General features: G+C 46.0%; 1 protein-coding gene across 1 annotated transcript in view; it reads right to left on the minus strand.

The window, feature by feature from the left end:
- Positions 1 to 617: 617 nt before the first annotated feature.
- PHF12 (PHD finger protein 12) overlaps positions 618 to 17,257 on the minus strand; it is a 32,160-nt gene continuing 15,520 nt past the window's right edge. Inside the window, exons 4-15 of the mRNA XM_066201832.1 lie at positions 15,851 to 16,238; positions 15,193 to 15,313; positions 14,089 to 14,221; positions 13,224 to 13,388; positions 12,472 to 12,633; positions 10,589 to 11,405; positions 8,456 to 8,578; positions 6,972 to 7,115; positions 4,960 to 5,058; positions 4,258 to 4,340; positions 2,383 to 2,521; positions 618 to 1,784 (exon numbers count right to left, since the gene is read on the minus strand). Of these exons, the coding sequence (XP_066057929.1) occupies positions 1,450 to 1,784; positions 2,383 to 2,521; positions 4,258 to 4,340; positions 4,960 to 5,058; positions 6,972 to 7,115; positions 8,456 to 8,578; positions 10,589 to 11,405; positions 12,472 to 12,633; positions 13,224 to 13,388; positions 14,089 to 14,221; positions 15,193 to 15,313; positions 15,851 to 16,238 (2,709 nt within the window). The 3' untranslated portion in view covers positions 618 to 1,449. The remainder of the gene's footprint in view (positions 1,785 to 2,382; positions 2,522 to 4,257; positions 4,341 to 4,959; positions 5,059 to 6,971; positions 7,116 to 8,455; positions 8,579 to 10,588; positions 11,406 to 12,471; positions 12,634 to 13,223; positions 13,389 to 14,088; positions 14,222 to 15,192; positions 15,314 to 15,850; positions 16,239 to 17,257) is intronic.

The raw sequence follows: 17,257 nt of genomic DNA on the forward strand, positions 1-17,257 counted from the left end.
CAGCCTGTTCCAGTGCATCTTCCTCATGTTCAGGTACACCTACTTCCCTTGCTCCTATTTCTGCCCTAGCCTGTTTTTCTATTGCTCAGCACCCTTGAGAAGAGCCTGACTCTATCCCATCTGCTGACACACCCCTTTCACATAGATGTGTTTGAGAATAAGATCTCCTCAGTCTGCTCCTCTGCAGGCTAAACAGTGCAGCTACCTCAGCCTTCCCTCATAAATGAGGTGTGCCAGTCCCCTGATCTTCCAGCACACTTTCAGGCTATGTCTCTCCTGTCCTGAGGAGCCCAGAATTGGATGTGCCTCAGCCCTAGAAACATTTGAGGTGAGGCTGGGCCACATTGAATTGAAGATGTCCCAGCTCATTGCATGGGTTGGACTTGATGACCTTCAAGAGTCTCTCCTACCTCAACCATTTCCATGATTCAATCACCTTCCAGTCCTCAGCCTCTTCCCACCTCTTCCTCAGCATCCTCCCACATCCCAGGGAGGACACCACAGTCCTTCCATCCCACCCCAGCCTTGACTCCCAGCTCAGGCTCCTCTGCAGTCAGACACTCTGGGGAAGCTCCAGGTTGTGGTGACACGAGTGAAGACAGACAATCGAGAAAACAGAATGTGAAGTATTTTTTTTTTATATACAGAATACAGGAAAGTTTCTGTAAAGTCTAAAACGTTACAATTACTATGTACAGTGGAACTAGCTGTTCTGCTGCAGGGAGGTGGCAGAGAAACAAAAGAGACAGACAGGTTACGACAAAGGATCTGCTACAATAGACAATTTGAGGAACGTCATACCACATGTAGCACTGTACACAGCTTTAAAACATTGAAAAATGCCATCACTGATGTATTTACACAGAATCCAACACTTTTCCTTATTTGAAATAAAAAATAGGATGGACACCAGGAAAAGAACTCATTTCTCACTGCCCATAATACACAGTAGCTACTTGTAGTGCAACCATAGCAGGGAGGGATGGGAAAAATAACTGTGGGAAGAAGAGCGCTTCTTTACATTAAATAAAACAATGATATTGTATAGATTTGCTGTATGAAAACTGTATTTCTCTTTTAATATAAAACTATTGTCACTGGCACAAAATAGAACAAGTTTCTGATTATTTTACAACTGCATGGGAACTATCTGTCAGAGAGAGTCCTCGAGTCAGACAGCGATCACCCTTCGCTCTGACGCGTCCTGCTCTCACTGCAGTTTTCCTTTTAAAATGAAATGTATAGTACAAATATATGTGCAAATGCCCCTAAAACTTGAGCAAAAAAGAAAAATTAAAAAAAGTTAAACGTTCTTCATTTCATGCAAACGGCGTGTGAACAGTCTCTGGGCCGACACAGAAAAATCCCACCTCGGTTTGTACATTTTTGCATTGTAAAGAGTCTTGAGGGCGTTTTCCTTACTCCAAAAAGCTCTCTTCCTAAAAATTCCTAGGGAACTGAGTTGGACCGCAGCACGGGCACCTGGTGGGGTTTCAGAGAAAGCTTCTCCTCCAAGTCCATATCTTGTACTAAGGCAGTGTCCCCCTTGGGCTGTTTGGTCGCAAATTCGGTGATGCTGAAAACGAACTGCAGGCAGCCCAGCTTGATGTAACTGCCGTGGTGGAGCAGGGCCGTGCCCTCCCAGCCAGCCCCGCTGCCCCCGATCAAACTGGAGCTGCTGGCTTTGCAGTTACAGGGTTTCCGATGCTGCCCTTGTGCCTGTGAATTCATCACAGCAGCTTCTTCATGCGCCTCCTCTTCCTGTTTTCTGCTTTTATGTCGTTCTGGAAAAGAATCAAAAAAAAGGTAAGGTTTGGGCAGGTCGGCAGTAGCTTTGTTTTCATCAACAGGGGTTACTGCTGAGGTGCTTCATGGGTAAAATCCTCCAGCCATGAGGGATTTCAGTCTGCAGTGAGCAGCTGATCAAAGGGAAATGGGAATCTCCTCACAACCCTGGAGAGGTTGAGGCATTTACATATCTATTTTGGCAGCCCAAAAAGAGGAAGCTGATCAGGTGGAGAGCAGGAGTGAGACATGGAGGGACAGAATGCCTGCAGCACAGCCCAGATCTTCTCACAGTTTGGGCAGGGAGGACATTAATGGGGAAATGCCTCAGGCCTGCTCCAGACTGGCTGCTCATGGGGACCTGGAGCTTGGTAACTCCTGCACTGGAGGCTGGAGTAGGGTTTAGGTCAGAGCACAGAGCTCCCCAGGCTGCAGAGGAAGGTGTTGTGTAACCCAAGCTGAGGGCTGTGGCAAGGCTCCCCTTTTAGCAAGGGGTGCACCAGCCTGTGCAGAACAAGGGGCACCAACAAGGAATTGATTTCCACCTGCTCCTGGCCCCCTCTCAATTAACTCCCTGTGATGTAGTACAACACTCACTTATCACACTCTGCACTTTGGCAACAATACTGCTGGGAGGAGTGGGTGTCATCTTCTCCGAGAAGTCACACGAATACAGAACATTGTCCACGGTCGTCCCATGCTCACTGTAGTTCAACAGCTCGTAATGCTTTGTATTCTGAAAAGAAAGGGAAGAGGAAGGAATCAAGACATGAAGTCATAGAATGGTTTGGATTGGAAGGGACCTTAAAGACCATCTTGTTTCAGTCCTGTGCCATGGGCAGGGACACCTTCCACTAGACCAGGTTGCTCCAAGTCCCATCCAACCTGGCCTTGAACACTGGTTGGGGCAGCCACAGCTTCCCAGTGCAACCTGTGCCAGGGCCTCACCACCCTCACAGGGAAGCATTTTTTCCCAATATTCAATCTAATCCCATCCTGTCAGTCAGAAATGCGTCTGCCCATACACACCTCTTTGAAGCCCTCCAGCAGGAGCTGCTTTCTGGCAGAGAAGGAGGGCCAGAGGGAAGTGGGTTTTATCTACTCCATTTGAACCAACACATCTTTTGGAAACAGGATATTCAAGCTGATGCTCACAAAAGTGAGCATTTTACAGGCACACCTGATGCAAACTTGGCCTGAGACCTGTGCCTAGCAGGAAGAGATGAGCTTTGGAAAGCAGGCACAAGATGGCAAGAGGGATGCCACGTGCTGCAGCAGCCTCAGGACAGAGGCAGTCTGGGATTCACAGGCCTTGTGCAGACACTGAAATGCCAGCAGACATTACCCTGACACACAGCGTTACACAAGCGGCGTCACGCTCAGCTGAGCTTTGCGGAGGATGTTGACAGAGCAGAGAAGATTTCAGGTTAGCTCACAGAAATCATCTGAGAGCTCAAGACCTCATCCCTCAGGGACTACAAGGCTTTAATCAAGTTACAAGAACTCCACACGCACATGGGGGGTAGGTTTTGAAGTAACCTGCTAGACTGCAGAAGAACCTGCAGAGAGAGCTCCAGGAAGGGGAATTCTCCCTCTCCAGAGTGACCACAGCCATAGAAGACCCGCTGGAGGGTCAAAGGTCAGTGCCTGGAGCCTGATTTATGACTGACCACTGTGAGGAGATGCTTCCACACAGATTTATGGTCAGGATCCCATTACTGAATGTGTTTGGCAGCTTGCAGGGCACTGGAGGAATGGCTAAAGCTGCTGTGGGTTAATCCTGGATCCTGCTCCGTAGCTGGTTGACAAATGATGATATAAAAGACTCGATCTTGCTTCAAAGACTGTTTCCATGCTAAGAGACATCTCCAGCAGTGCTGTTACTGGCAGGCCTGCTGGTCTGTTTACTTCAAGAACAAACTAATCTCTGGGCTGTAGCTAAGTAGAAACTGTAGGTTTCTGTTTATGCTCCAAGCTTAACTGAAGTTTTAGCTAAATAAATAATTTATAGAGAACTGCAGACACTATGAATGCTTTGCTCCCCCATCACATTTGAAAACAAGGGACTCAGAGCAGTCCCCTGGTTTGTTCCAGATGAGGTTCGATGTTGACACATGAAGTTTAGCTTTTATTAACAACACATCCAGATCAAAAAGTATCAGACTGTGTCTATGTCCTTTTCTTTCCCTAGACACCAGCAGTGACAGTGCTGACTTGTGGCCAGTCCTTGCCCACTGGCAGTCAGAGATATCATGCTGGCAGAGCTCTGTGCTTCAGAAAAGGGTTTGACAGAAAATGCTGACACAGCCTCCACTGGAATAAAACCTGGCTCTTACTTTGTAGTCCACAAAAGGAGCACCACACAAAGACAACCTGCTGCCTCTATCTCCAGCTCCCACTGCCATGAACACCAAAAAAATAAAAATAAAAAAAACCAAACAATAATGCAAAAAAAATCACTCAGGCACTCACCTCATCATAGAATATGCAGGCATGTTTGCCAGACACATAGTTACAGTGACCATAGCTTGTAAGGCACACATCCATATCAGCTCCTGTCATGGGGGAGGACAAAACAGGCTCAGTTCATATATGAAAAAAACCAAACTGTCAGGCACCAGAGAACAACAGACAGAATTAAACTTCAATTAGCAAAACAACAGGGGAGCAACTGCTTTTGTCCTGCTCCCAGGACTGCATGAATAATGCTTCGATAAGCCACCAACAAAGTTTCAGTGGGGGAAGGGAGCCAGCAGCTCCACAAAGGTTGTGGAGCATTTCACTGCTCCTGGGTCTACCCAGAGCACCAGAAGAATCTAAGCAACAAGAAACAAAACCTGCAAGCAAACCATAACTCTACTCTCCATCAGTCAGGCATTAAAACCGCAAGACAGCTGTTCTAGTTATGACACCAGGTGACAGAGCTGCCACCCACACAGATTCAGGCAGACGGGGGATTTCCACACTTGGTAGTGCAGAATCCCAGGACAAGTGGCCACAGTGAATCTGTTTCCTTTGACGCCCACTTGGCAAACACCTTGGTAGTGCAGAATCCCAGGACAAGTGGCCACAGTGAATCTGTTTCCTTTGACGCCCACTTGGCAAACACCTTAGGGAGGGGTTCTGGGAGAACCACCCTGATTTGAAAGGTCAGGGCAGGAAAAAGCTACTCACCTGTCCCAATGTAGAGGGTTCGATAGCACATATTGACTGCACCCCCCAAGCCCATCAGAGGATAGAACACCGCCCGGGCTTGCACTTCCTTTCTTTGCGCTGCAAGATTAAAAGAAATTACTTGAACAATGTTATCAGCTGGGAAAGCTGCTTGACCCCAGTGTCCCCAGCTCAGAAAGCACAGACCCTTAAGGAGGATGCAGTCAACTTTGGCCTAAGCACACGTTCCCAGCCCTCTAGGAATGTTTGTGCATTAAACCTCTTCTTGCCAGTCAGAGAAATTTGCTTTCCCATAACCCACACAAGCCATGCAAATGGGGAGCATTAACACTGAGTGTGCACAATGAAGCCACGCTGAGGAACACACAAGCCTTCTACCACTGGCTTCTTTCTTATTCTCTTCTACTCTGCGTAATCAAAGAGCTCAGTCTTTGCTCTCAAAGTGCCACTTAAAAAGAATTGGTGCTGGTGAATTCACCAACTAAACAGCCGTGATTTCATTTCCAGTGAAGCTGCAGGAAAAAACTCCTGGGTTGAATGGGGCTTGGCAGGGACAAACCCAGCTCCCAAGACAGGATGATTAACTGAGGGGACTCTTTTACCCTCAGGTCAGTCCCTATGGCACACCTGACAATGGACTGAGCCTCCAGAGCAGCTCCAAGTTCAAATCACACACTCGTACGCCCATGTTAACTGGACAGAAAATATTCTGTGGAACAGATACTGAACTCCACTGGGCCACACAGGCCTAGCCAGGATTTCAGCACTGTCTTTTGGAGGAAATCCCCTTACATACCCTGAGTTTAAGCCTCTCCTGATACCACATCTGCAGGACAGTGTTACACCAAGAGGGTGAAATCAAGGAAGAGAACATGAGGATTATGAAAGAGTGCAGAGGTACCTACAACAAGAATAGTGGTCACACCAAGTGGCATCACATGTTCCACCTCTGCCTGGCTGCCCTGCATTAAAATCCTTTCAGCTGCCTGGCTCTGCAGGGCTCACTAAAGGCTTTGGATCCAACACTTCATCAGCAATGCTAAGCAGCCAGTTGGATGCATCACTCCTGCCCAAAAAGGGTTAAGACAGCACCAATCTGCCTTGAGAAAGGCAGACTGCTGAAGAATTGCAGACCAGGAAGGCAGCTCATACCACAGCCTGCTGCTGCGTCCTGCAGCAGCCATCACAAGAAGACTGACAAAGCATTTAGGGAATGCTGTGATGCTAAAGCAGGCAAGCACAGAGCTTCAGAAAAAGATTACTGACTGACTTCCAAAGATCTTATCTGGGATATTTACCCCCAGGCCTAGCAGAGGGGGAGCAGAGAACTGCTTCCACAGCAAGGCTGTCCAGATAGTGCTTGAAAGCAGATTAAACTGATTGGCTGCATGCAGAGGAACATGAAGCCACATTCACCCTGCAGGTTTAGGTGACACCAGTGGTAATAAACAAAGCCAAACTCGGCAATCTGGAGATTTCCAAGAGACACTCAAGTTGTTATCCATTACTGGCATGAGTCATGTGTAGTGGTTTCAGTTTGACAGTGACATTCTGAACACGCAATGACAATGTCACACAAATATTCTGTGCTCTAGTTCCTCCTGTTCTTGTGCTTGTATCACAAGCAACACCTCCAGAAAGAGAGAGCAGGAATTCAGATTTCTCTTGCCCATCTCAAAGGTAAAAGTGCAAAGAAAAGCCACCAAGCACCTGAGATGAACCTTCCCATCTCTTGCTAATTCTGAGATGAATAAAACACAACTTCACTAAACATTTCCAGCAGAAAATCAGAAGGTACTAGAAGTATTTACATTGCTCAAATTTGTAAATAATTAAGTAGAGGATCCTGATGGAGTTTCTGGTCAGTGGATATCCAGAGCAGGGGGATGAGAAGAAAGGAAAATGAAATGCAGCATCAGACACCAGAAGAGGGAAATCTCCTTCAAGGAATAGACAAAGGAGTGGCAAATCTATGGCTCAACATAACCCAGCTATTCTAGGGCTGCTCTTACCTTCAATGTGGTTTCCCACAGGAGATTGCTGATGGGAATTGACACTGCTCGCTAGAGACTGAGCTTTGGGAGGAAAGAGCTGATGTATTCTCTGCAAGGCCAGAAACTTGATCAGCTGCTCATCCAGCATATTTATCTCAATCTCTGTTAATAAACAAAAAGCAATTAGTAAGTTATTCAGGGAAAGAGTGCAATCTGAGCTGCAGTGGATTTAACTGTCCCACATTCAAACCTGCTGTTTGCTTTAACAGCAAAGACTTGACCAATTCTGCAATACCAAGACTCTTACACACAGGTGAGCTATTATTTCACATCATCTCCTGTGAGCAGAGTGTGAAGACAGTGGCAGCCACAGCTGGAGAGCTACAACTGAGGCAGCAAGCAGAAGTTTGGGAGAACTAGGGTTGATAAAAGCTGAAAATCTGCTGTTTTGGCTCAGAATCAACAGGTCAGTAGAGATGGCCATTGCACCCCTTTGGATAGCACGTTGGGTCATTCCTCTGAAGCTCTGCTACCTGGTTAGAAACTCCAGCCCTGCATCACCGAGAACTATAACCCCCTGTGGAGCTGCTGCAGGCTCACGCTTGAGTCACATGTCCATAGCAGGGCAAATGAAACCAAACAGGGCAATTCAGACAATATTATTAATGAGCTTTAGAGCAGATCTTCTGATAACCCTGAAGTGTTTATATTTATAAAGCCTTACAGAGGTCTGCTTTCTTGCAGCAAGGAGGCTGCGTAACCTCTTCTTCCAAGAGCTTTCTCCACATCAACAACAGTTAAAATGGAAAGGAGAGGAGGAAGAGCTGTAAGAGCCTTTCCCAATAGCAGAGAGGGTGGGCTGGGCAGCTGGGGTTCACCCAAGAAAAGAGGGTCACACTGGCAATGCCAGAAGGGCTCTTCTTCAGATTTCAGATGCAGGAGTCATCTCTGGCAACAGCCTGGCTGTGCTACCGACGATTGCTGCTCAGCAATCTCCTCCTGAAGGCACTCTGCTAACATTTGCCATCTCTTGCCAAGTGCAACAAAAGGAAATAAAAACCAGGCCAGTCTAGGAGACTGACAGAAGCAGAAATAAATTATAAAATTAACAGACCCACTGGAGCATCCCCACTCAGGTGACTGCTCTACCACAAGATCTATTGCTGCTGGACTGTACATCCGCCAGGAGCAGTTCTGGATTGCAGCTAGCACCACAACATGGCAGGGCTGCAAGTTTCTGCATGTGAATTCCACCTGGAAAGCAGCCCAGCTGTGATTCTTCCCCAGAAAAGCCTCAGGCAGAAACACTTCATTGGCCTTGCTGCCTTGGCAACACTAGGAGCAGGGAAGCATGTGACATATTTAAGGTAATGTACACCCAGCCCCTCCCTCACCTGACTACAACCCTTTATCTCTGGAACTTTTCCTCAAGCGGAGATGGAATGCTTTAGGGAAGCAAACACACAGAGCTAGCCGAGACTGATGATGAATTAAATACTCACCCCCGTCCATAAACGCTTTCAGGGAACTGGTGAAGTCCAACATAGCTGCAGAGTTTGAAGTGAGTGATGAGGGTAGAGTTAAAGCGCTTCCTATGGATAAGGTGCTGGGACTGACCTTACCATCTACAGAGAGAGGTGATGGAGAGATGTCACTGTGACGTTCACCAGACATGCACCCAGCCCTCAGGCTGCCCTTGGCTGCCAAGCTGCTCCAAATGACTCATTTTGCTCATAGTCATGCTTTGAAAAGGGCCTGAACTAGAGGACAGGAGCTTTCTCCTGCTGACTGAAAGGCTTCTGTGTGCCTTCAACACAGACCCAAACTCTCATCTCCAGCTGCTGGAGGAATTCTTGACCTATACATTTATCTCCTGCTCCCTGTGGTGACACCGGAAAGATGAGCACCAACTCCCCAGGAGCTTGAAGAATTTATTAAACATAAGAGACATTTGCAAAGTAGCTTGTCTAGGTTTTAGCATGAATAAAAAGTACAACTGCCCTGGTTTTATTTCTACACTGTTATAAAGTCTGGGGTGCACATCGTTGTCCAGAAGGAATGTGACAGTCATAAGCAGATCTTATTATTTACAAAATAAAATCCTCCTGCTTTGGAAGTGGCCATGCAGCTGAAAGAGGCAGTGGCAAATGCCAGGAAACAGAATCTCTGTAATGTGTTGTCAATACCAGATCTTCTTGAGCTGGTTTTCTTATAACTACTGAAATTTATGGCAAAAAAAAGCCATGAACAATTTGCATTTTTGCACTCAGTAGCAAAATATGCACACCACAATTTTTGTTATAAATATATATATCCATCGTGTTAGATGGAAAATTTAAATGTTTACACTTTTCCCAAGAGACACTGCAGCAAGTAATGATTTTGTAGAACACAAGCTGTGCACCAGAGGCAATTATTTAACATCTTAAGTAACTGCAAAATTATGTAGGGCTTGCAGTGCTCTTCAAACCACAAGCAAGAAGTTTTCTATAATACGGTCTCATTTCCTCTACCAGAACTTCTCCCAGCCTTGCATTTCTAAGCAGGGCATGGTCAAATCAGCAGCCTCAGAGTAACCAAGTTTATTCAGGAGGAGGCCAAGTGCCCTGGGGACTGCTTCCAAAGGCGAGGCAATGCTTACAAGTTACTCATTGAGGAATTTTAGAAAGGATTATAAAAAGATGTTGCTCTCTTGCTTTACAACTACTACACCTGAGCCACTCCACACAAGCCTGACACTGAGCAGGTTGGAACTGCATGAAAAGTGACACACAGCTCTGCCTTTTCAGTGGCTGTGCTTTTCAGTGGCTGCTCCCACCCAGTTTGCACAAAGGGTTTGCTGGTTTGAGTCTTGAGCTGGTGTGGGGAGAGGGAAAAGGAAGGGAATGCCATATGTGAAAGTTTATTCAAGCAAAATTTGAGCTGTGGGCAGTTACTCCAACATCTAGCAACATCTTTGACTTCATGTTTCTACACTAAAAATGGTTATATACATTTTATTATATACCTTGGTATTATTTAGCACGTTTTTTGGATACAACTCAGGATCCCTGGCACATCCAAGTCCATAACTACCCTGTGTCAGACCAACAGATCCTGAGCAGACTACAGCTTCCCAAGCCCACATTTCTCCAACATCAAGGCTGTGCAGCTGAAGACTCCAACAACACCTGCAGTAGGGGACACAACCACTGCCTGAACAGTTACTCTGGATTAGATCCCACAGAGCTTCTCTTGTGAGAAGGATTGACTACCTTGCAATCCAAATGGCCATTTGAAACAAACCAGTGGTTTTACAACAGCGCTGGGGTTTTAAAGCAGCAGCTGTTGAAACAGCGAGGCAACAGCCAAGTGATATAAAACCACTGTTGCTTTCAAGAATTCAACTGACCTACTATCCTGCTTGTGAGGACAGAGTTCCCCCCTCAAGTATAGGCAGCCAGCAAAAATACATCCCATGGTTCCCATAAAAGGACCTAAGACAGAGGAGACCTGAGAAACTTCTGCTGGCTCTCCACAGAAAGCCCGATTCCCAGTCAAACGAGGGCAGACTGCTACAGCCTTGAGGTTTTGAATGAGGTTTAGCCTGAGCTTTTCTCAGCCCCGGGGGCCAAGGTCAGTGACTCAGCACATACCTGAAGGTGGTGCTGGTGAACAGAATCTGTTTGTGGACCCAACAGCTGAGATCCCATCTCCTGCAGCCTGGGGAGGGGTGAGAGCCCGGGTGGCACTGAGCGGGGAGCCCCCGGCCCGCAGCTCTGCCGTCAGCGGCGGCCCGATCTGCGTCTGCACATTCTTCCTTTGCAAAGTGCTGGTGGTCTCCAGGCTGGCACAGGAGCTCGATATGGACGTAGGCAAACTCGTGACCGGTGCAGATCCCCTTTGTGCACAAGAAACGGGTCCTGCTACGTTCTCTGTTTTGACAATGGTTCCAATGGTGTGATTCAGAAGTCCGCAACTCGCTGGAGGCGTGAGGGGCCGAGGCCACGTTTGCCGATGGGACAAAACAGGTATTGTGTTCCCAGACCCCGCGAGCCTCTGGGAGTCAGTCAACTGTGCTGAGGATTCGGATGAAACGCCATAGAAATGAGGCCCGTTCACTTTAATATCAGAGGCCGTGGGCCCGTTCGAAGTCCCGCAAGAAGACGCCTTCTTGGATTTGTCTATACAAGAACTGCAGTTAACATCTTCCTGTGACAAAGTCTGCTGGGATTGCGAGGAGCTCAAGGAATTCTGGGTGGTAATCCCTGAGGTGCAGGATGACATGGAATAGAGGGAAGGTGTGGGTGCCTTGTCAGCTGCCTGGTAAGGGTTGGCGAGTGAGCCGTCTGCCACAATAACAGGCTTAATATCAGCCTTCTCTGTTTGTTCAGAGTCCCAAAGCGAAGTCATCTGCTTAGCAGATAAATGTTTCAATATGCTGCACTGGAGCGCAACAACACTACAGAGCCACTGGAAGGAAGAAAAAAGTGCAGATTAGCTCTGGAGGCAGCAGTGCTCCAAACCTCTAGAGTTGCTCCATCGTTCACCCAGCCTAAGGAAATCCAGCTGCTGACTGCTCAGATGCAGTGTGGAACCACAGCATCAGCTCTGGAGCTCATCTACAATTAGGAGAAAATTTTCTCCAGAGGTACAAAGGTGCAACCAAAATTATGTACAGTTTATCTCCATGCTGGAGCTAGGACAGGGAGGGGCTGAGATTAAAGGAGGGACAAGGCAGCACTTCCTCACTTCCAAACTCCTCCTTCTCTTCACTTGTTAAATGCGGCAACTCTTGAGCCTCAGGCTACAAACACACCTTTCACTGCTTTGGGCTTCTAGCCAAACACAGTCCTCCAACTTATTCTATAGCATGTTGGAAAGAAATGCTGCTCTACCTCAGGTATAGGGAGTAGAAAGCTGGGGTGGAGAGCACTTTCCTTTTACACAAAGTGGAGGAAGACCAAAAGATTTATTTTAAGCTCCATTGTGGATGTGCACCTGCCACATAAAAGAACCTTGTCTGGACTAAAAGAAGGACTTGATTTCTCCACTGATTGCAACTTAACATGCCCTTACACTGTGGAATCTGGCCAGAAGTTTCGTACAAGATTTAAACACTCATTTGACCTTGATTTACATGTCCAATTCCATCCGCAATAAAAAGTGACCCAGAAATGGGATGTTAACTTTTAAATAAACGTGTCAGAGAGCAGCCTTACATAATCAAAGTGCAAAGTATTTCCCCTCAGCCACGAAATAAAGATGACGTCTAGACAGAAGGCCCTCGACTCCACTCTTAAGGCCAGAGGACTATTGCACCACTTCCCTGAAGTGTCAAATGAGGAATTTTACATCTCACCTGGAAAGTCAAAGTGAAGTTTTAATGGGCAAGGGTGTCAGAGACAAGACAAGCTATCACCACACATGAGCTTGAGATTGGTTTCCTAGACAACTGCTCCATCATGATTGAAGTGGAAGGGGATCTTTGTACCAAAGCAACTACACACACAGAGTCCAAGCATTTGACTTCATTTACCTCCTGTTGTTCTGTCTGGCTGGCTAAGTGCTCAGTGTTCAAAAGGTGCTTCTGCAAGGGTTCCTCAGGGATCCCGTTACAGATCAGCTCGCCATCTCTAATTGCTGCAGGCGTGAGTAACGGGGGTGGAAGCCGGTATTGGGACTTTATAGCATCAGGAACCTATATTGTGTAGAAAGAAGATCACACATGAGAACAATTACTCAAGAATGACTAGTTAAACCAAATGCCTGATCAGCACTAAACTTTGCATTTGCTGCTTTCTCACCCAAAGGAACCCTGCAGATACATTACAAGTATCAAGGACTGAGTACTTTAAATTGATGTAGCCATGCTGAAATTAATAGGTTTTATTCCCTTAGGTCAGGCATGATTTTAGTACAACACGGTAGCTTACAGCATAAGAGAAATCATAAAAACACAGCCAAGGGAAGTCTGTATGGCAGTTTTCAGGCATCCTGGCAATAAACACAGCCCCAAATCTGACTGTAGGGCCACCTTCAGGAAGTTTTGTGTTGTACCTTCCATGCTTGTGCTAGATTTAAGTGCTTACTTGTAATAATTGAGCCTTATAGTTGAAGGAAAGAGATCTTCTTAAATCCTAGAGGTAGTGACTGCTGACTCCCAGATCTCTCACCAACGCAATCATTCAGACCCCATCTTCTTCCTCCTGCCCCAAGGCGTATGCTGGTTTCCCTTCCAAACTAAACCACACACAGGGGTTTTCACCCAGCACTACTTGTCACACGTACCTTGAGACCTTTCCTCTTCACTGACTGAAGAACTCTGCGATTCGGAGGGTGTTTCTTATGGATTCGGTTTAAGAAATCCACTTTGACAACATGCTGAGATATGGTGTCCTGGAACCGGTCAAATACTCGGCACCGATTACTCAGGGTCAAGTTCTTCTGGTTCAGCTGGGTGATCAGATAATGCCACAGGAGTTAGGGATCTGCAGGTCACTCTAAGGCACCCTAAAGACTTTCATAATGCCTCGTAGCACTGGCAGTACAGCATCAGCTCAGCTTTAGACTATTTGTTTCCTGCAGCACTAACCATTTCTGTTAAAGGGCACATTGCTGGAGATGAATACAAAAGCATTTAGAGGCCAACTAGGCAGCATCAATGCTCTCAGAAGCAGTTTTTCTGGGAAAAAGCTCTTTGTTTCAGCCCCCTGTTTCCTGAGTATTTAAGTCTCAAGTACACTGCTTTTCCAAAAATGAAAAACTCTCTCTTGGAATGAAACTTTTTTGGGTTAAGCATGCAAAGAATTACTTTCCCTATTTGTAGCACTGTGCTGCTTTGTATCCCAGTTCTGGAAGCTCATCTAGATCTTAAAGAGTCCAGTCAAAAACTAGACAAGCTGTGAGTGAACCACAATCTGAGCTGTCAGCTTCAGTTACAGGAAGGAGTTCCCCCATCTTTATATCTTATTGCAGAGAGCAGCATCATATTCCTTTGGAGAGTGCGTTGCTTGCAGCAGGAGCTTTACAAGCGTTACAGGGAGCAATAAGAGCTCAGAAGCTGTTTTACATTTGTTGTGCTTTGTCCTTTAATGGACCTGCCAGGTTCCGCTCCAGCATCCGGTTACCATACTGCAATCATAGTCCTGCTTACCACCACGTGTTCTATGTGATTTGGGCACATCCATCTACCCAGAGGCATGGCAGTAAGCGGTGGCTCCAGACAATCCATGTGGAACAGGAGTGGGCAATAATCACACTGAATTAGAGGTGCCACTCTGCAACTCCTGAGAAGAGACAGCCAAATCTTATTCCCCATACAGAGTATAAATAAAACATTCTGGCAAGCTTGGTTGACCACTTCAGTTTATCCTCTACACTGTTGTTTGCACCAAAAAGGAGGATTTCTGATTTGTAACTTGATCTGTATGGACCTTCTTCAAGACCCACTCAAGACAAAAGCCTTTATTTGAAGCAAAATTCAGAGATCAAAAGGAAGTCTCAGATTTAGGTAATTACAAGTTTCCTTAGAGGAATCATATGTGACACTGGGACTTGTACATCAACAAGATGTTCTCAGAACAAGTCTCAAACTCCAGAAAAACAACTGCATCTGAATCCCAAGGCTTTAAAAAAAGTCTTTGCTCTATGACAAAGGGATCAGTTGCTCTCCACAAAAGCCCACCTGAGTCCCCATTCCACTTTGAGAAATTCACTCTTACTGGGTTTCTGAAATAAAGGTTTCATTTTCATTGACATTTTGAATTGGGATTGATCTATGCATTTTTTTATGCAGTGTTACAAAACCTATCAGTATTTTGTGCTGTTTTTCAGATTTACAATTTCAGCACAATATTCCTATTTGCCTTGGGCTTATAAATCTCTCAGTAGATTTCTATTTCCTAAAGGTCACCTCCTCACACACTTCCTTCACGAACCATAAACAAACATCTCCATTTACTAAACCACCATCACTTTAGAATATTTCTTTGCAGAAAAACACTGAAGACAAGATGGCTCAATCTTGTCAATCTTCAGGCTACATTTCAGAACCCTTTATAGCTGGACCTACACTTGCTGTGGTTAAACATCTGTTATTTAGCAAAGATGAATATTCTCCCATTTGTTTAGAGAATTGTATGTAAGTAATGAAGGAGAATGGAAAAGGAAACAGGTGATCTACTTTTTTCAGCAAGAACTTTGCTCCTGTGATGGCTGCAGCTACACTGAACAGCTTCCCTGGAAGAACAACAAGTACCTGTTGCATGTGAAGCAGACCTTCACCGGCAAGGGGACCAAACCATTGTGATCTAACTCGTGTTGTGCTTTCTTGACATTCTTTCCTGTGGTTTCTTCCTTTCTCCTCCTCTTACTAGTACCTGAAAAAGAAATTTTAAAAAGCTTTGGGTTATCCACATAGCAGATATTTGCATTCTGGTAGAAACATATGTTTATCTCAGAAAAGTCAGGGACTGCTGCTTAAGGAACCTCTATCAACCACTAAATCTAGCCTTAAGTGACAGAGACTGTCTTTAAAGGCAGATATATTTCATACTTAGTAATTTCAGTGACATCCTATACATTTAGTCACTACTTTGTTACTATATTATTGTGTCATAAATCAAAAATCAAGTATTTTGACAACTGATTTTTTTCATATTGATGATCTACACCAAGGTGAGAACAACAAGCATCTATCACAAGTCCTGATAGATACGGTGTGTAGTTGCAGTGTCCCCCCACAGCTCAGATTTGAAAGGCACCTGCTGCTGGAGGAGAGCCAGAGGTACCCTCTGCCTTCACCTGCGAGCGCCACTGGAGCCACAACTACCACAGAGTCAAGAGGGAATAGAGGAAAGATGGCAGCAGGATGCAACTGCAGACATCTTCACTAACATCAGACAAGGCCTCCTCACCTGGAAGTGCTGTGGTGCAGGTCAGTTCATTCGGCAGCTGGAACTGCGTTGGGTTCCTTTCCATGGCAGCAGCAATAAGAAGCTCAAAGGGTCGCTTCAGCTGGGGCTGCCCACAGTCCATTTCTGCAATGGCAGAGTCATCATCCACGTCAATTATGTCCTCATCCACATCATTCTGTTCTGAGTTGGGGGTCTCGGTGCTGGCATTGGATGTGGGAGTGCCAGGCCGGCTCGCTCTCCTTTCCAAGATCCTGGCATGCGCATTAGCCCTGATGCTGCTGCTAGACCTGTCCAACAGGTCTGCGTCACTGGTGGGGGAGGTGGTCCTTTTCCCAGATTTGTCCACCAATCCATTTACCTGCCCCAGCTCTTTCTTCTGTTCTCGCTTCTGCACGACATGAATAGGCAGGCTTATCATGGAGGCCACAAACAAAGCACATCAACCTTGACAAATACGTGATTGAAGACAAACAGCATCTGAAAACGCTTGAGCCACTCACTACAACTTCCCCCTTGAAGTCATTAGAGCCTCGATCAAGAACAGTCTGATGGCAGCTAAGGTACAGGTGACAGAACAGCTGAAGAGAACCAAACGTGGGGAAGAACATTACCATGTGTCTCTCCTTTCAGGGCAGCTGTACTTGAGTCCAGATCAAGGCAACATTTCACAGCATTTGGTCCTGAACACTTGACAAATCAGATAACTGTTTACTTTGCTACCAACACCGAGAAACTCCACAGCAGACTGTTCACTGTTGATGCACTTTACTAACCCTGGCACTGCATACAAACCCATCAGGGGTTGAGAAGGTCAGCTTGAGAATACAAGCACAACATACAAACAACACTCTGCTATCTCCTGATGACAGGAATCTTGAACAAGGTGCAGCAGGGAAAAACTACAGATTGTCATCACCACAAGACCCATTTTGCAACAGGAGGAGATGCTGCATGGCCTGGGATGGGCAACTGTGCACTGCTCCAGTGCCTAACAGCATCACCCACATGGAGGAACCAATCTACTCCATCACGGTCTGCAAAGAGAGCGAAGTGTTTTCAGGCAATTTTTAATATAGAAAAGTTGGTGATTTTCTCCTTTTCTCTTTTTACTTTATTATTTGTTTTTCGATTTGTGACCTTCATTTCTATTGTTGGCAGATGGCTGAACAGTACCCTGGAAACCAAACAAGGCAATCACTTCAGGAACAAAAGGCTGAGCACACAGTTTTCTTCCAATATGTTTTGGGTGTCACTTCAAGGGAACAGTTGCTAGATAGCTTGGTGCAGTTTCTAAACCCTCTGCTACACAGCCTTACGTGGTCACAGCAATAAGATGTTTACATTGTGCAAGACAGCTTCCTGGAGAAAGATCATCAAGGCAAAAAAAAAAGACAAGCTACGATGTTG

Source organism: Chamaea fasciata, unplaced genomic scaffold, assembly GCF_029207755.1.
Source record: "Chamaea fasciata isolate MVZ Bird 193981 ecotype frontalis unplaced genomic scaffold, bChaFas1.0.hap1 SCAF_21, whole genome shotgun sequence".
NCBI lineage: Eukaryota > Metazoa > Chordata > Aves > Passeriformes > Sylviidae > Chamaea > Chamaea fasciata.